The sequence below is a fragment of the Lampris incognitus genome, chromosome 11 (assembly GCF_029633865.1).
Source record: "Lampris incognitus isolate fLamInc1 chromosome 11, fLamInc1.hap2, whole genome shotgun sequence".
NCBI lineage: Eukaryota > Metazoa > Chordata > Actinopteri > Lampriformes > Lampridae > Lampris > Lampris incognitus.
The window spans coordinates 4,746,185-4,764,727 of record NC_079221.1 but is presented as its reverse complement, the minus strand read 5'-3'; the positions used below and the strand labels follow the sequence as shown (position 1 = coordinate 4,764,727).

At 48.7% G+C, this 18,543-nt stretch overlaps 1 protein-coding gene across 1 annotated transcript in view; it reads right to left on the bottom strand.

Moving 5' to 3' along the window:
* myo3b (myosin IIIB) overlaps positions 1-17,591 on the bottom strand; it is an 87,861-nt gene extending 70,270 nt beyond the window's left edge. The window contains exons 1-7 of the mRNA XM_056289562.1: positions 17,563-17,591; positions 12,146-12,329; positions 10,185-10,319; positions 6,249-6,353; positions 5,859-5,958; positions 5,141-5,217; positions 4,152-4,297 (exon numbers count right to left, since the gene is read on the bottom strand). Of these exons, the coding sequence (XP_056145537.1) occupies positions 4,152-4,297; positions 5,141-5,217; positions 5,859-5,958; positions 6,249-6,353; positions 10,185-10,319; positions 12,146-12,329; positions 17,563-17,591 (776 nt within the window). The remainder of the gene's footprint in view (positions 1-4,151; positions 4,298-5,140; positions 5,218-5,858; positions 5,959-6,248; positions 6,354-10,184; positions 10,320-12,145; positions 12,330-17,562) is intronic.
* Between the last annotated feature and the right edge of the window lie 952 nt (positions 17,592-18,543).

The window sequence follows — 18,543 nt, the reverse complement described above, 5'->3', positions numbered from 1 at the left end:
GAGTGGGGCACTTGGCCGGGTACAACTGGGGAGAAAAAGGGATTAAAAAAAAAAAAAGCTCTCCACAAATAAAAGGCTTAGCATGAGCAACAAGCCACAGGACTGAAAAATGAGTTCTGACAGAAATCAACCGTCACTCATAACAGAAATACAGACCAGGTGCACACCGGCCCAGTCTATAGACCGACCCCGTCCTCGCTCTACGATATGCACCGACGAGGGCCTTCACAATGACCTTATTCAACACACATGTCCTGCGAGGCTGGGTACGGATCCCCACTTCCCTTCTCACGCCTTGAAAGAACGAAAGACCCCCGTGAAAGAAAGCTCAGAAATGGCGTCGACACCCCTCGTCTTGACTGTTCTTCTCGACGGCCATCATCTTAGATGTGGGTTTTCATTCATTTAGTTGTTTGTTTGTTTATTTGTGGGCGACGGGTCTCTCACCAGAACACCGGTCTGGATTCCGCCTGCCGGGCCCGTGATCTGATTAACCTTTGTTGGCTTTGACAAGCCATCAGTCACCGCCGCCATCTACCCGCTCGCTGGTCGTCCCTCAGACAGACACAAGCAGTTAAATATGTGACTAATACCTCCAGGGATCTGGCCCAATAAACACCGCCCCGGACGTCTCCGCCGATCACGTGTGACCTTCACAGTGGTTTTACGTCTTTCTGTGGACTTTAAAAGGACACGTCCGTGTGCCGTGCAACACAAGCAACACGGGCTTGCGCGGTTTCACCTTCCCGCAAACTGGAACGTTTGAGACCCTCATTGACCTCGACTTCGCATAATTAATTTTGCAGTTAACGGTTTTACAACTTTACCCTTTCCCATGCCCCATTAACCCCATTCATGGGCACCGAGGCCCTCATGTATGTCACACGCGGCCCACAAAATTACAAGCGAGCCGCCGGCGGCGGCGACGAGCAGACAACAGAGGGAGATCTCGCCGTGGCTTGTCTCTCGGAGACAGCCGAGACGTTTGACCGGCGCGACAACGTCCACTTTTACTTAGGATTTGAAAATGGGCCCGGTTTTACAACACTATTGTAACCATAATGTGTGTTAGCCACTTACAAATACCAAACAAGTGCGAGGCGAGGACCAAGTATTTCTCCTGCTCAAATAGGCCAAGCAAGGTAACCCTCCATCACAGACCTGAACCACTTCACCTCCGCCAGAGAAACCATCTGAAGTCCATCTTGAAACACCTGCGTGAGCACAACTGGACGAGGACGGTAACGGTGCCCGCCGCGCCACCTGCCTCAGTCGTCAACGCAGTGACAGTAAAGGCTACCACATGTTCTGCCTGATAAAAGAAGGGATTCTCCCATGTGGGCTTATGACCATGAAGCGTAAAAGAAACGGGAGACGGGCATCCGGGTGGCGTAGCGGTCTATTCCGTTGCCTACCGACACGGGGCTCGGCGGTTCGAATCCCCGTGTTACCTCCGACTCGGTCGGGCGTCCCTACAGCCACAATTGGCTGTGTCTGCGGGTGGGAAGCCGGATGTGGGTATGTGTCCTGGTTGCTGCACTAGCGCCTCCTCTGGTCGATCGGGGCGTCTGTTCGGGGGGGGGGGGGGCGAGGGAATAGCATGATCCTCCCACGTGCTACGTCCCCCTGGTGAAACTCCTCACTGTCAGGTGGAAAGAAGCGGCTGGTGACTCCACATGTATGGGAGGAGGCATGTGGTAGTCTGCAGCCCTTCCCGGACTGGCAGAGGGGGTGGAGCAGAGACCGGGACGGCTCGGAAGAGTGGGGCAATTGGCCGGGTACAATTGGGGAGAAAAACGGGGAAAAAATGCCACACAAAAACAAAAAGAAGTGGGAGAATCAAAAGGGGTCAATGCAAATGCACAAGAACTACGACCACTGGCATAGCACAGCCTACCTCTATGAGAACAACGCACCAGCTGAATCTAAACTGGGTTGCATAGGTGGGTTAGGTGGGTTTCAAACAGAAAAAGAAATAAAAAATGGCTAGGGATGCGAGATAAGGGATATGCTGCATGACAACGTGAGCAGCGAGACCTGGGAATGCGTCACCGTGTGCAACTGTCAAATATCAGAGCGGCGAAAATGCCCGCTGCGTGCTTTAGTGCCTATATGGATCCCATGAAATGCATACAAGCCAAGGACAACGCTTTATCAGGATAATCTCCCCTGTTAACGGCTTGTGCGTGTAAGACGGAGCGCCGGGGCACACGCAACATGCTATCTATAGAAGCAGGGAGACGAATGGACGGAACATTTTTACCATCATCAAAAACCGCCATAATCCCTGTGTATGATTATAAATGTGCTGCTGCTGTCACTGGCTCAAAGGTAAAACACATTACCCTATTTAGAGGGGAATTTACAGAGTGCGGGAAACCCACAGAGCCCTCGGCTCGTGGTTTTGAGTGCCGGAGTGCAACGGCGGGAAAATATATTTAAGATAAATGACATGTTAACGGAATCATTTCACGGTTCAAAACACTCACGGTGTGATTTATACTCGAACCGCCCAACCCACGGGTCGTTCAATTCATGGACCGGCGCCAAATGTCTTTTTTTTTTTTTTTTTTTTTTGGTTTGAAAGGAGACGGTGCTGCCACCTCACTGGCCACGAGTCTGATGCCGCTCGCATTCCTGCAATTCCTCAACTCCTTCCTGCGGCCCGACAGCCTCCGTAAACCGCGGTAATGGATCGGGATTAGATATAAGCGGAAGGAAATGCATATGCCCCTTCTTATCGTGGCGACTGCTAAACCTCCGATAACGGCGTTTACTGTGCCAGTACCATCACCTGCTACACGGGCGAGCGCGACGAGCACTCAAAGGCATTCCTGCATCTGCGGCTTGCTATTTTAATTCCCCCCCAAAAGAAATACAATCCCCATTGTACTCCTGATCTAAAAAAAAAAAAAAAAAAAGAGGTGTAGATTAGAAGGTGACGAAAAGTGCACGCGTCCTCCAAATTTGAGAATTAACTTCGTCTGGGAATGCTGAATTGGTAGCCTCCATCTGACCAAGACTCCCTCCTCTCAGCCACCTCCATCTCATAATTGCTGTGACCCATTTTGCTTTCTTGTTGAATTTCTTTGTGGTCAACTGCAGCGGTAGCGGCTGTAAGTCCCACGTTACAAGGCAGGCATGTTCCTCCTCCGGCGTGGCAGCGAGGAGATAGCATTGTGACAACTGGCTACTGACGGTCTCATCTCAATGTGAAAGGAGGTAATCACTGATGCAAACTGCAATCAGAAGGCCACATCTTTACCTTCGTGGGGAACGATTCCACGATTGTGCTGATAACATAAAATGTCAACTGCCTACGCCACCAGGGCACTGAGACGGTCATAAGAAAGGCTTTGTGTCCACAGCAGCACGGGTTTTAAAGCACAATGCCACTCCGTTACTCAGCAGACGCAGCCTTCCAGACAGCGAGACAGGAATGCAACACTTTCTATGAAGCCTGCATCTATAACGCCCTATAAGCATCTATAACGCCCTATAAGCATGCATTGCATCTATAACGCCCATACTTTCCTATAATGTGTATTACAATGACTAATGGCTATGGCTGAAGACTGTGAAATGGCACTGAAGTCTCATTATGCATCTCTACAAAACTTCAGCAAAACAAGTCGGCTATGATGCATTATGACATCTGACAGATAAACAGGCTAATGATGACATATTTATAATGCATAAATCCGTTTTAAATTGACATAATGTGTCATAAAGGTGGTTATGAGGTGTTGTGAGGGCGTATACATGGTTATAATGAATCTTACAATGACTTATAGTTACACGTATAGGGCATTATAGATGCTTATAGGGTGTTATAGATGCTTATAGGGCGTTATAGATGCAAGCTTCATAGAAAGTGTTACCAAAGTTATGAGTATGCATCAAACCACAAACATCTGATATAGGCCTGACTCATCTTTACAATCAAATTTCGCACCCGAATTCAGCAAAAACTACACTTTGCCATTTGGAAGGGGAAAGGCCCTGATATTGACTGACTTGTTCTCCTTTTACCGCCTCCTCGGTAACACAGCGGTCTGCTGTAAAAGCCCAGCACGTCATTGTGCGGAAACAAATACAAGGCATTCTACTGTGTGCGTGTGTGTGCAGGGAGCGCCCTCTAGTGTCCTCACCGTGGGATCTTGAAGAGGGCTTTGACCGGATGCATCTCTGCCAGCGGGGGATCTCCGTCCGCCAGCTCGATGGCCGTGATGCCGAGGGACCACACATCGCAGCGGGCGTCGTAGGAGTAGTCGTACTGCTGCTCGCAGGCGATGACCTGCCCCGAGAGGAACACACGACAACACACAACAACAACACACAACAGTTAAGACAGGCGCCGCACAACGTCTGTCTTGCAGCCCTCCCTTTTTGAATCCTGGGAAAAGCCGCTGTTCCAGGACGCCAGTGGGAACAACACCTGCCTGTCAGGCGAGGGCAGTTCGGCCACTTCTACCCGTCTCGTTTGTTCTGAGGGTCGTTTTTTACGGCGTCTTCACATCCACGCGAACCCAGAAAACCCTCGGACAAAACTCGACTGGTCTTAGGGGGGGGGGGGGGTGGTTATAAAATGGCAACACACCAGCTTTGGACAATGACACAACATACTTTATTACTAGTGAATCCTACTTGTGACAGCTGCTGCTTAAGGTTGAGACACTCCAACGGGAATTTCAGATTTCCAGGCATGAACAAGATTTGGACGTGGCGAGGTAGGTCGGCCGAACTGCCTTCAGTGTGGGGCCTCTCAGTGCTGCCATCAATACTTATTACTGGCACTACACTTTACAGCTGGGTTTATTCTAATTGCCCCTGAGGTCCTCTTGTACCAGCCCAATCACCGCAGCTCATTTCTAACACACGGTAAGCTGGGGGCCGCCGACTCCCAGCTATTAACCTTGAGGCGACCTCTAGAGCTGCGTCCATGGGGGGGGGGGATACACAATGACACAGGAGGCTGTTACACAGGAAGAACAGCTCTCTCTCGCTCTATCGCACACACACACACACACATATATATATATATAAAGATCTCTATGACAAATTTCAAGTGAAAACTGTATTACTGCCCTCGGGCAAGAGAGAAAGGGGATATTTGTCTAACTGAAACATCCGGTCTGACCTCAGGAGCCATCCAGAAGGGGGTTCCCACTGACGTGTTCCTCCGCAGACGTGCGCTTGTCAGCTGAGCAGAAACCCCTGAAACCAAGGTTGTGAGAAATGCGTGAGTTATAGCTGTGTGCTCGCGAGTAAAAACGGGCTCTCGGGACTCGATCGCCACCTTTTGCCGTGTGTTTTTGTGGCAGCCCCGCCGCCACACGGCAGCGACGCTGGCCAATAATCATTTCAGATTAAGTGAGACAGATTTTTATCAGCGGGGGTCCACTTCATCTCCGAGACACAAAGGACACGAACACGCCTCGGGTGACTCCAAGTCATTTGCCATAACAGCTTCCTTTTAATATGCAAAGCATCAAATAATGTCATTTAAATGCGCAGTAATAGCCGTGGGTTAAGGCTGTGGTCCGTGAAATAAAAAGATGTTATGGTGAGCAAGAGGGGAAATGTGCAGCACATTAAAAAGACCTGTGTGTGTGTGTGTGTGTGTGTGTGTGTGTGTGTGCGGTTTCATCAAATGCTCTTAGCAAACAACGCCACTGTGGACCGTTTTCATACATTACAAGTCGACCGCCGCAAAGGACCCGTTCGTCTCACAATGACCGGACAAAAACACTTGAGAGGAGACCCGAGATGTTGTTTGTGCATCAGTCTCCTTCTACACGCCATGAACTCACAAAGCCGCACCCCCCCCCCCCCAACAAGCAAACAAAGGCCGTTACCAAAGTCGACCAGTTTGACTCCTCCCTCGGTTGTCAGGAGGATGTTGTTGCCTTTGACGTCACGATGGATGATCCTGTTGTTGTGTAAATGCTGGAGACCCTTGCAAGCCACAAGAGAGAAAACACACACGTGCTAAGCGTGCATCACTGGGCCCCGTTATCGGTCATTTGTGATTAGCATCGTTTGAATCTTGTTGCGTGCAACGCGGGGAAAGTGCCATCGTACAACCCCAGCTGTTCAAAGAGGGGGGGAGAAATCCATTACACGCCCCCTCTCCCCCCGCCCCGGCACACCACCCCCCTGTCTAAATAAATCCTCGGCACACACCGTGGGTGTACCCACGCTGCCTCCTCCCCGTCATTACCGGCTTTTCAGCGGGGCCGTCTTACCAAGAGGGCGCCGTACAAGATGTATGCGATGACGGGCTCCTGCAGACGCTGGCCTCGCATGAGCAGGCCTTTGATGAGCTCTGTGACGGAGCCGCCGTTGCACAGCTGGGAGGGAGAGAGAGAGAGAGAGAGAGAAAGAGAGAGAGAGAGAGACAGAGAGAGAATGGGAGAAACAACAGTGACTCCTCCATCACTCACTACTCCATATTATGATTCATGGGAGGAGTTATCCCACATGCAGAACCACGGCTTCCCCCTCCAGAGCCACGAGGCATTCATGTAGGAAGGTGGATCGCTGACATCAACTGTTACTTAGCGACTCTTCTATTTTCCACATGGGGGTAACCGCTGAGGTTTTAGGCTCTTTTAGACACCATTTTGATAGACTGGCTTGAACGAGGGAGCATTTATGGTCTTTTAATGCAGATGAGGAGCAGGAGCTGAGACAGACCTGAAGCTACCAGAGCCCCTCACTGCTCCATGCGGACAGAAAATGTTTATTCGCCGTCCCGCTGTAAAGGTACAAGCCACATAATAACCTCGTTAGTAATAATAAACAGAGTATTATACTAGAATTTAAGAAAAATTGGGGGAAACAGCTAAAATAGACGTTGGGTCCTTTTTTTAAGAAACTTCCGTGAGCCAAAGAGCTGGTCAAGGGTCATTTACCAGATCCCAGCGATCATCTTCAAAATGACGACTGAGGAAAAAAGGATATACAGTGCTGTAGATGTGAAGCACAATTGTTGTGTGACTTTGCTGTGAACAGAACCATGCGGGATCATTGTCATCGCTGACTCAAACGTGTAACTGAAAGTACAGGCCGAGTACTGACTGCCCACTTCCACATGAGTTCCTACCATTACACAGTATAAGAATATCCTGACGGGGAAGCTCAACATGAACATTGTAAAATAGAAGCTTTAGATGCTGTAAAATAGATGTGATGGTTTACACAGCCACGCTGACTTGTCTGGACCAGCTCTTTAGCTAAATAACAACCAGGAAAGGAAGCTGCCATGTCAGTAATATCTAAAACTTTTTATGAACAGTCTGGCTTGTGTCAGTCGAGAGCACATCTTACTTGCACCTCTGTTGATGGCGTTTTTTGTGAACTCCTACCGCAAATGAAATGGGTGACACAGAGCGAGAGAACGCGAGGGACAGACTGTGGCAGGGCAGCGGTAGGGGTGCAGGGAATTTTTTTTTTGGGATAAATGCCAAATTTTTTACCAGTGACGATAACGAAGTCAACTGAGAAAAGAAAATCAAGCGGACACAGTAGAAACACTCAATAACTTATCAAACGATTGATTTGCTGAAGCACAGCTTACTCACATCCCTGTCCATGACCTTTCTGAGAAATCCTACCCCGAATGAAACCGCATGGGCAATACCGAGGGATAGAATACAAGGGACGGGCTAAGAGAGAATGGCGGTGGGGTGATAAAAAAAAAAAGTAAATAAAAAAAGATTAAAAAATAAAAATCATAAAAAGATTTTAAAAAATGAAAAAAAGTTAAAAATTAAAAAAGAACTATTTAAAAAATTTTTTAAAATAAAATAAAAAAATTAGAAATAAAAAAAGATTAAAAAATAAAAATCATAAAAAGATAAAAAAATGAAAAAAGTTAAAAATAAAAAAAATATTAATTTTTTTAAATAAATAAAAAATACAATAAACATTTTCAATAAACAAACAAACAAATAAATAAACAATATTGAAATATATTTGCCAATAGAGGGGATGCACTGACATCACCTTCCCGCTGGGACACGCCCCCTCGGTCGCAGTGAGTGGCAAAACATCCGCAACGTGGCTGCTTCTGGTAGGGGAAACAGTGAAACCGGGATTATAACGCAAGATTATCTGCTGAAATCAAAGGAAGTCGGACTTGACAGTGACCCGTACAGCTTACCAAATAACCAGTGGTCCATGGACATTAACATTTGGCCACAAATCGAGTTTCCTGATATTTACATGCACTTGATTTCTCTACACAATGCAAAGCCTGGAGAGGCATACCAAAGCCTTGACGCTTGGTCGGACTTCAAGGCGGGATTTGTTGGCGAAATTAAAGTGACGAGGACACCGATGGACATTCTGGTTGGATGTGGACAGGGTTGTACAAATATTTGTTTTATTTTATTAAGTTACAACTGTGAAAACTGTAACGTTAAGCCAACCATTCGCCCCTTTGTTCGTAGAACACAACACAAGGATGTTTTTAAAAAAACATGCTGTCAAAAACTTATGAAAGATGCTAAATATTTAACTGATGAGTAGTCAGTACAGTATATGACTTCATGATTTTACCATTTAACGTTACCCAGAAATCCAACATAGCCTCACGTTAGCCCACCTGACACCAAATGGGAACCGCAAAGCCGCCATTCGGTGCCTGGGTTCCAGTTGTTTCTGCGAGTTGCAGCGATCCATGTGTTTCTCTTTACCCTATCTTCCGGTCGTCTGTAAAAAGATAACGCCGGGGTCTTGTGAAATCTATTAGAGCAGTCTATCGCACAACAGCTCTTTCCCATTTTAGATGCGTTTTCGCTGTATCCCAGCTGGACGTTAACCTGCCACTCGGGTCTTTTTGCCACTCGGTGCCGCCTTACCGCCGTGAGTTCCACATCTGGGACGTCACCCGCATACCCTCTATACTCAACCTACTACTACTACTACCACTTTCGGCTGCTCCCGTTAGGGGGCGCCACAGCGGATCATCCGTCTCCATCTCTTCCTGTCCTCTGCGTCTTCCTCTGTCACACCAGCCACCTGCATGTCCTCCCTCACCACCTCCATAAACCTCCTCTTTGGCCTTCCTCTTCTCCTCTTCCCTCTACTACTGCTACTACTGCTACTTTAGGCTGCTCCCGTTAGGGGGCGCCACAGTGGATCATTCGTTTCCATCTCTTCCTGTCTTCTGCATCTTCCTCTGTCACACCAGCCACCTGCATGTCTTCCCTCACCACATCCATACACCTCCTCTTTGGCCTTCCTCTTCTCCTCTTCCCTCTACTACTGCTACTTTTGGCTGCTCCCGTTAGGGGTCACCACAGCGGATCATCCGTTTCCATGTCTTCCTGTCTTCTGCATCTTCCTCTGTCACACCAGCCACCTGCATGTCCTCCCTCACCACCTCCATAAACCTCCTCTTTGGCCTTCCTCTTCTCCTCTTCCCTCTACTACTGCTACTACTGCTACTTTAGGCTGCTCCCGTTAGGGGGCGCCACAGTGGATCATTCGTTTCCATCTCTTCCTGTCTTCTGCATCTTCCTCTGTCACACCAGCCACCTGCATGTCTTCCCTCACCACATCCATAAACCTCCTCTTTGGCCTCCCTCTTCTCCTCTTCCCTCTACTACTGCTACTACTACTACTTTCGGCTGCTCCCGTTAGGGGGCGCCACAGCGGATCATCCGTTTCCATCTCTTCCTGTCCTCTGCATCTTCCTCTGTCACACCAGCCACCTGCATGTCCTCCCTCACCACATCCATAAACCTCCTCTTTGGCCTCCCTCTTCTCCCCTCCCCTGGCAGCTCCATATTCAGCATCCTTCTCCCAGTATACCCAGCATCTCTCCTCCACACACGTCCAAACCATCTCCATCTTGTCTCTCTTGCTTTGTCTCCAAACCGTCCAACCTGAGCCGTCCCTCTAATATACTCGTTCCTAATCCTGTCCTTCTTCATCACTCCCAGTGAAAATCTTAGCATCACCCTCTATACTCAACCAATGCGGGTTACCATTTTAGTTGAAACGCATTCAAAATCTTACACATCTTACGACAGCATATTGTTAGACGCATGTGCACATAGACACACACAGACGCACACGTACACACACAGCTGGAGCGTCATCAGTTTGTGAGTGAGGGAGTCAGCCGGCAGATTCATGAGGTGCTTCACATCTACAGAAGAAAGGGTGCTTACCTCCAGCACCAGCCAGAGCTGGCCTCCTGTGACGTTATCCGACTTGTAGAACATTCCGTAGAATTTCACGACGTTAGGGTGGTTGGACAAAGACCGCAGGATGTTATACTCGGCCTCTATCTCCTCGTCCACGTCCTTGTCAGAGGGATTTAACACATTCAGCACATCATCAGGTTCCCGTTTGTGGAACCGCAAACGGGGTGAGAAGGACGTGTTGCTGCAGACTGATTTAACACGTGTCGCCCCATGAGAAATCACTTTTCATTCACACTAAACAGGGTTTTTCTTCTCAGTGGAGGCTTCCACTAATGCTGACAAGTGAAGCATGTGCGGGCGGTGTTTCATTTCTAAACCGACCTGAAGAGGTCAGGTCACGGTTAAAGCTGCCATGAGGAGTTCTGGAGGTTTGTTGACTTCGCGGGCCCTCGTGGGCACCAGCGGCAGTGTTTCGCACAGGAGCGACTTCGTCGATCCCCGTTCACCCCCTCGTCGCCCGCACCGTACTCTGAAGAGAGGAGCGAGAGATGGAGCGGTGTTTCTGAACAACAGCCGTTTGCGGGATGTACAGCCCGCCCGAGGGCGAAGCGTCTCTACGTATGGCTCTGTACCCCCGTCCGCGTGCCGTAAACCACTTCGTCAAGGTTTCGCGGGGAATCCGGCCCAGAGACAAGCGTTTGGCATCATTATAAATCAATATCTAATCTTCTCCTGATCGAGACCAATCAATAATCGGTGGGAAAAACTCCTCGTAGCAGCTTTAAGTCGACTAAAAGTTAAGGGCCGGGAAGACAGAAATTAAGGAAGACACGGGGCCCAGTGCTAAACAACGTCTAGAAAGGCTTTCCCATCAGCGTAAATCTCCGGGGGGGGGGGGGGGGGGGGAGAAAAGAGGGAGAGTGAGAGAGGCGAAATTTCTCTTGCTGGATGTCTGAGTGATAACGTCAGCAGTCTAATCAGGGAGAGGGATGAGAGGGATGAGAGGGATGAGAGGGGGGGAGGCAGCTCCATCTTCAGCCCCATCCAGGCAGCAGCATGGGGGGGGGGGGGGTAGAACTGCCAGCGACGGACACTGTTCCACTGACACAATCACAAACCAGCCTCAAACTGAGACTTACAAACACAAAGGGGGGGAGGGGGGGCACTGCAGGATCTACTGCATCCTGATCATACAGACAAATGACGGGACAAAAAGAAAGGCTACTGTCAACTCTACATGCACGACCTCTGCCAGGAGGAACGAAAGTAAAGGAATGGCGGGATGGGGTGGGCTAGAAATATTTGCGTATATTTTTTTCTCCCCCCCCCCCCCCCCCCATTTTTTCCCCTCCCCAATTGTACTCGGTCAATTACCCTATTTTCCAAGCCGTCCCGGTCTCTGCTCCACCCCCTCTGCCGGTCCGGGGAGGGCTGCAGACTACCACATGCCTCCTCCCATACATGTGGAGTCGCCAGCCGCTTCTTTTCACCTGACAGTGAGGAGTTACTTCCCCTTCCCCCTTGAACAGGAGCCTCGACTGACCAGAGGAGGCGCTAGTGCAGCGACCAGGATGCATACCCACATCCGGCTTCCCACCCACAGACACGGCCAATTGTGTCTGCAGGGACGCCCGACCGATATATATATATATATATATATATATATATATATATATATATATATACCGTCTCACAGCAGCACATTTTGAACCGTTACAACTACGTGTGGCGGGACAGACAGGAAAGACTGGGTGAGGTGAAAATTGTGGGCAACTTACTCTGTTTGTGTGATTGGAGTACTGACATAGACCAAAGACAGGCAAAGAAAAAAAGGGTTTACTTTGAACGTCTCACGTGGGCTGCAGGACTTGGTGTACAGGCAAAGGATTGGATCATTATCCACAGACATTTCCAGTTCACTTTAGGTTCTCTGTAACAGTACATGTTAAAAAAAAAAAAGAAAAGGAGGCTTTTCGTTGACTTACATTGATCGGGTCCAGCACTTTGACCGCCGCATGACTGCCGTCCTTCTTGTTGGTCACCTTGTAGACTTTTCCGTAGGTGCCTTTACCGATGGTCTCAATTATATCCCAGTTGCCAGACGGGTCCCCCAGGCTCTCCAGGCCAATCATGCTGGACTTGTAGGGGTAAAGTCCATACAGTGACCTTCTAGGGAAGGAGAGCATTCACATGTTGGTGACCACAGTAATCTTATAAAATACGGCTTTGTGCAAAAAAAAGAAAAAGAAGAAAGAGTGTAAACAATCCACGCATTGTGCCAGTTTGAAATGATGCAGATATAACCAGATATAACTGCAGCCAAAGTAGCTTCTACGTACAGTGGATGGGGTTCCCAGTAAAGGACCTCCTTATCGCTCGGGGACTCTTAACTGTACAATCAGACACCCAAAAACGCCCCCGAGGAGCGTTTCCCTCCCGCAGTGCTGCAGCTCAAAATATTAAACTGAACCGCACATCGTCATTAAAGGGATAATAAAATTACCTACAATGGCTTTTATGTCCTTAAAGAGAAAAGGTGTTGGCTGGGTATTTTACATTATGAATAAACCAGTTTCTTTGTAATGGGTCAGCGTTTTCACTTCTATCACCCTTTTTCTGCAATGGATAAATGTTTGCATTGCGTACGTCCATCCATCCGTTATCCGAACCGCTTATCCTGCTCTCGGGGTGGCGGGGATGCTGGAGCCTATCCCAGCAGCCATTGGGCGGCAGGCGGAGAGACACCCTGGACGGGCCGCCAGGCCATCATACAGGACGGACACACACACACACATTCACACCTAGGGACCGTTTAGTACGGCCGAGTCACCTGACCTACATGTCTTTGGACTGTCGGAGGAAACCCACACAGACATGGGGAGAACATGCAAACCCCACACAGAGGACGACCCCCAAGGTTGGACCACCCCGGGGCTCGAACCCGGGACCTTCTTGCTGTGAGGCGACCGCGCTAACCACTGCGCCGCCGTGCCGCCACGGGATCGAATCCTTTGAATATAGTAGAAATAAAAAGAGCTGGGACATAAATGTGGCATTAGGAGATAAAAGTCTCCGGGAAATAAATAAATGTGGAATTACAAAATAAAAGTCCAGGGAAATAAATAAAAAGTGTCATTTCTTTTAATACAAAAAGGCATTTGCCGTTTAGGTGTGCAATGTGTGAAGCATTATCTCGACTCAGCGGGTTAAAAACCTGGACACAACAATAAAACAATAACAAACATAGCAACAACCACCAAATGTCGCCCGACTGAAGATGCTACAGAGGCTCCAAATAAATGTGGCATTGGGAGATAAAAGTCTCTGGGAAATAAATAAATGTGGAATTACAAAATAAAAGTCCGGTGAAATAAAATAAAAAGTGTCATTTCTTTTAATACAAAAAGGCATTTGCCGTTTAGGTGTGCAATGTGTGAAGCATTATCTCGACTCAGCGGGTTAAAAACCTGGACACAACAATAAAACAATAACAAACATAGCAACAACCACCAAATGTCGCCCGACTGAAGATGCTACAGAGGCTCCAAATAAATGTGGCATTGGGAGATAAAAGTCTCTGGGAAATAAATAAATGTGGAATTACAAAATAAAAGTCCGGTGAAATAAAATAAAAAGTGTCATTTCTTTTAATACAAAAAGGTATTTGCTGTTTAGGTGTGCAAGGCATGAAGCATTATCTTGTCTCAGCGGGTTAAAAACTTTGACACAACAATAAAACAATAACAAACATAGGAACAACCACCAAATGTCGCCCGACTGAAGATGCTACAGAGGCTCCAAATAAATCTGGCATTGCACGAAAAGAAGCACAGCTTTGAATCATGAACTGGCGTGTGGCGGAATATAAGTGGAGGGAACTCAAACTGCAGATCCATCGCGATTATCACCGGGATCAGCGTTACGGCCGGAGCATTACAACCGGCAGGCGGGCCCATCTCCCAGATATGATCTCCCCACCGTGGCAGGCGTTGAGCATCAAGTTCAAGAGCTGCCACTTTATTAAACCCCCGTACTGTCCTCCATCAGAATTTGAAGAGTTTGCCCTGTTTTGGGGGATGAGGTAATACACGCAGCGTTCGATATCTCTAAACTCAATTCTTTTTTATCCCCCCCCTTCTTCGCCCAAATTGTACCCGGCCAATTCCCCCACTCTTCCGAGCCGTCCCGGTCGCTGCTCCACCCCCCTCTGCTGATCCGGGGAGGGCTGCAGACTACCACATGCCTCCTCCAATACACGTGGAGTCACCAGCCGCTTCTTTTCACCTGACAGTGAGAAGTTTCGCCAGGGGGACGTAGCACGTGGGAGGATCACGCTATTCCCCTCAGTTCCCCCTCCCCCCTGAACAGGCACCCCAACCGACCAGAGGAGGCGCTAGTGCCGCGACCAGGACACATACCCACATCCAGCTTCCCACCCGCAGACAGGGTCAATTGTGTCTGTGGGGACGCCCGACCGAGCCGGAGGTAACAGGGGGATTCGAACCAGCGATCCCCATGTTGGCAGGCAACGGAAGAGACCGCCACGCCACCCGGACGCCCCTCTAAACTCAATTCTGACAATATTGTGTTTCCTGTTCTCCCACCACGTGACACTCCGTGCTATACCACTGCTCTTTATGGAGATTTGCTGCACATACTGTGAGCAGGAGAAAGCGCTGAGCGCGTGACAGCGTCCCCTCCGGGTCTTTTAATCGAGTCTGTAGTTGCCCGTCTGTGTACATATTATGTGTTGGAACGGTACCACCGGAAATGCTTCATAAGTCAGCACGTTTCCCTCCCTCGTCAACAAGGGAAACACTGGTGCATTCATTACTGGCAGGCCTGACTGCTGTAATACTGTAATATACTGATTTCAGACCTGCTTAAAAACACAACAGGGTAACTTATTCAAAATGCAGCTGCAAGGGCATCTGGATAGCATCTATTCTGTTGCCTACCAACACGGGGATCGCTGGTTCGATTCCCCGTGTTACCTCCGGCTTGGTCGGGCGTCCCTACAGACACAATTGACCCTGTCTGCGGGTGGGAAGCCGGATGTGGGTATGTGTCCTGGTCGCTGCACTAGCACCTCCTCTGGTCGGTCGGGGCGCCTGTTCAGGGGGAAGGGGGAACTGGGGGGAATAGCGTGATCCTCCCAGCGCTACATCCCCCTGGTGAAACTCCTCACTGTCAGGTGAAAAGAAGCGGCTGGTGACTCCACATGTATGGGAGGAGGCATGTGGTAGTCTGCAGCCCTCCCCGGATCGGCAGAGGGGGCGGAGCAGAGACAGGGACGGCTCGGAAGAGTGGGGTAATTGGCCGGATAGACTTAGGGAGAAAAGGGAGGGGGGGGGGATCCCTCCCAAAAAAAAATGCAGAAGTGACACAAAGCAAGCAGCACAATGAACAGTGTTTTTATTCTATCTGGAGTACACTGAGAGAGCCACGACACCGGAGTCAAACTCCACGTGTGTGCAAACCTACACGGCCAATAGTCACGATTCTGATTGGTCTTACAGCAGAGATACAAGTCATTTAAGAACGGCCTGCAAGATTATTTCAGTTGTTTTTCGTTTACTTTCCGTGGGCCTCTGTTACAGATCACACGACACTACCACGTATGGAGCAGGTAAAGCCTTCAGACTGAACTAAATTTGGACCAAGGCTTTCGGTGAGGCTTCTTGGAGCTCCTATGGGCACCGACTTTGTAGCAGTCTCCTCCCGGATCTGACTGCCATCACATTACTGACCCTAAAGAACTGCCACTGAACCTTGTTTTTTTATAGTGACGGTCTTCAGTTGTTGCAGTTTAGTCTCCTTCCTCAGACTGTCCTCACTCTTGCTTTATCGTATTGATTTTTCATTTATTTGCAACGTCGCTGTAACCAAAAATCCTTTCTCTCGCTTTAATCTCATACGGCCCTTCACTCGCTCTTATTTAAAGCGTGCTATGCCGGTAACGTTGGTTTCTGACTGGGGACGTGGAACTGACACTTCTAATACCCTGAGGACTGCGGAGTTTTTGCCGACGAGTCCAAAGCTACGCAAAATAAGGAAAAATGTTAATCCCTCTCTAACACGACACACTTTGTCCTTTCAGAAGAAAGCCTCTTAATCAATTCGAAGTGAACATGTTTACGAAGCTAAGCCGCACAACAGTCCGCATACACAGTTGCCGCCAGAGAGCAAAACATGTTGGGTAATGCTTTAAATCAGTTGCATGTAATAGGTGTTGGTTTACAGGTAACAAGGCCCTCGTAAGGCATAAGTTTTGCATTTGCATTGTTGACTCTCTAAATTCTTTTGATAACTGTTTCTCATGAGGGTCCTTGCTACGTGTAAAGTTTAATGCATATTGGATTTACAACAGAAAACCGAGTGTGGGGAAAGTAGGTTTTGCATCTTTTGCAAGTGCCACCTAGTGGGCGGAAACGTGTTTACGATGCAATTATTACCCCCCCCCAATTGTATCCGGCCAATTACCCCACTCCTCCGAGCCGTCCCGGTCGCTGCTCCACCCCCCCTGCCGATCCGGGGAGGGCTGCAGACTACCACACGCCTCCTCCCATACATGTGGAGTCACCAGCCGCTTCTTTTCACCTGACAGTGAGGAGCTACGCCAGGGGGACGTGGCACGTGGGAGGATCACGCTATTCCCCCCAGCCCCCCCCCCGAACAGGCGCCCTGACCGACCAGAGGAGGCGCTACTGCAGCGACCAGGACACATACCCACATCCGGCTTCCCACCCACAGACATGTCCAACTGTGTCTGTAGGGACGCCCGACCATGTTGGAGGGCACTTGGGGATTCGAACCGGGATCCCAGTGTTGGTAGGCAATAGAATAGACCACTACGCTACCCAGATGCCCTTATGATGCAGTTATTAACACTAATAAGCATGTTATAAGGACGTATCACCTATTAACTAAAACTTATTACATGCACTTAATGTAAAGCGTTACCACACGTCGTCTCCCAATCAACACCACTGCGCAGTGAACGACAATCCAGTAAAACGTATGTCCCGCTCACATGCCCTCGCATACAGAAGAATATCCAAGAGCAGTGTTTCTCAACCCAGTCCTCAAGGACCCCCTATCCTGCATATTTTCTTTGCAACCCTGAATAGGTGCCTGTTTGTAGTTATTCAACCAATCAGCAATGAATTTTGTCAGATGTTGCACACCTTGCATAATTAAGTGCTGCGAGATGATTGGTCGAGTAAGTACAAGCAGGGCTACCTGTGCAGGGTTACAATGAAAATCTGCAGGATAGGGGTTCCTTGAGGACTGGGTTGAGAAACACTGTCCAAGAGAGTCCTTTATAAGTTTAAAGGAGGGAAAGTGCGAGTGAAATACAAAGCAGGCGGCTGTTAAGCCGAGACAACAGAACTGTACTTACATGGCGAGTATTATGTTCCTCTGAGTCATCAAGCCTGAGACTTATTACCAGAGGGTCTCAGGTGATCATAACATAAACAGCGGCCGCAGCAACACGCTCGCTGTCCCAAAAGGACAGACTGTGATGAGCAACGTTTCAGAGGCACTGATTTAGCCCTCTCGCCGGGGACCTTGTCACTGTCCACTAAGACACACAATCTTCTCAAGATCGATTGGATTAGACACAGATTAACCTGACGAGCTCTGTCCTGAACCACCGGCGAGCCGGCGCCACCACAGCACAGACAGGTTCATGTTCCTATTCATGACGCGGTTTTCGTGTGAAATGATTGTGGCGTCTTCATCGTATGCAAGGCCAAACTAAGACACATTATGTGGGAGGACAAAGCCGTGAGGCTAAACGGTGAACAGTGGCAGTGATGCAGACACCTTGCATAAATCACCTCCAACACTTTATGCGATGACCACCTGGATGTGAGATCAGCGGAGCAGAGCAAGAAGTGTCAAAAGGGAGGTGATGATGAGCGAAACATGATAGATTAGGAAATCATATTGATTTATATTGGGATACGTGCATCCGATTTCCAGAAAATGTCACGTTTCGGTGTAATCTCACGACCGCTTCCCCGCTCATAAACGTGTCATGCATCATGGAGCCTGTTATGACCATGATGGAGGAAGGGGGAGACTTTTTGTAGGAGTTGGGCAGGTAGATATGAAAAATGGAAATGATTTCTTAACCCTCAAGGGCTTTGGGAACACATCTGCGGGGACAGATTTATGAATTGTTGTTTGAGAGGGTTACGCAGTGACTTAAAGGCAGATAGATTAACCACTGTGTTACGGAGACTTTCAAACGTGCACACAAAAATTACACGACCGATGTTCTTCAGTGTGCCCTTCAAAAGACGCAAATATAGGCAGCAAAAGAAGAAAAGAAAGGCTCTCTCGCTGGCAGGCAGGGCTGTCACAATTATGAAAT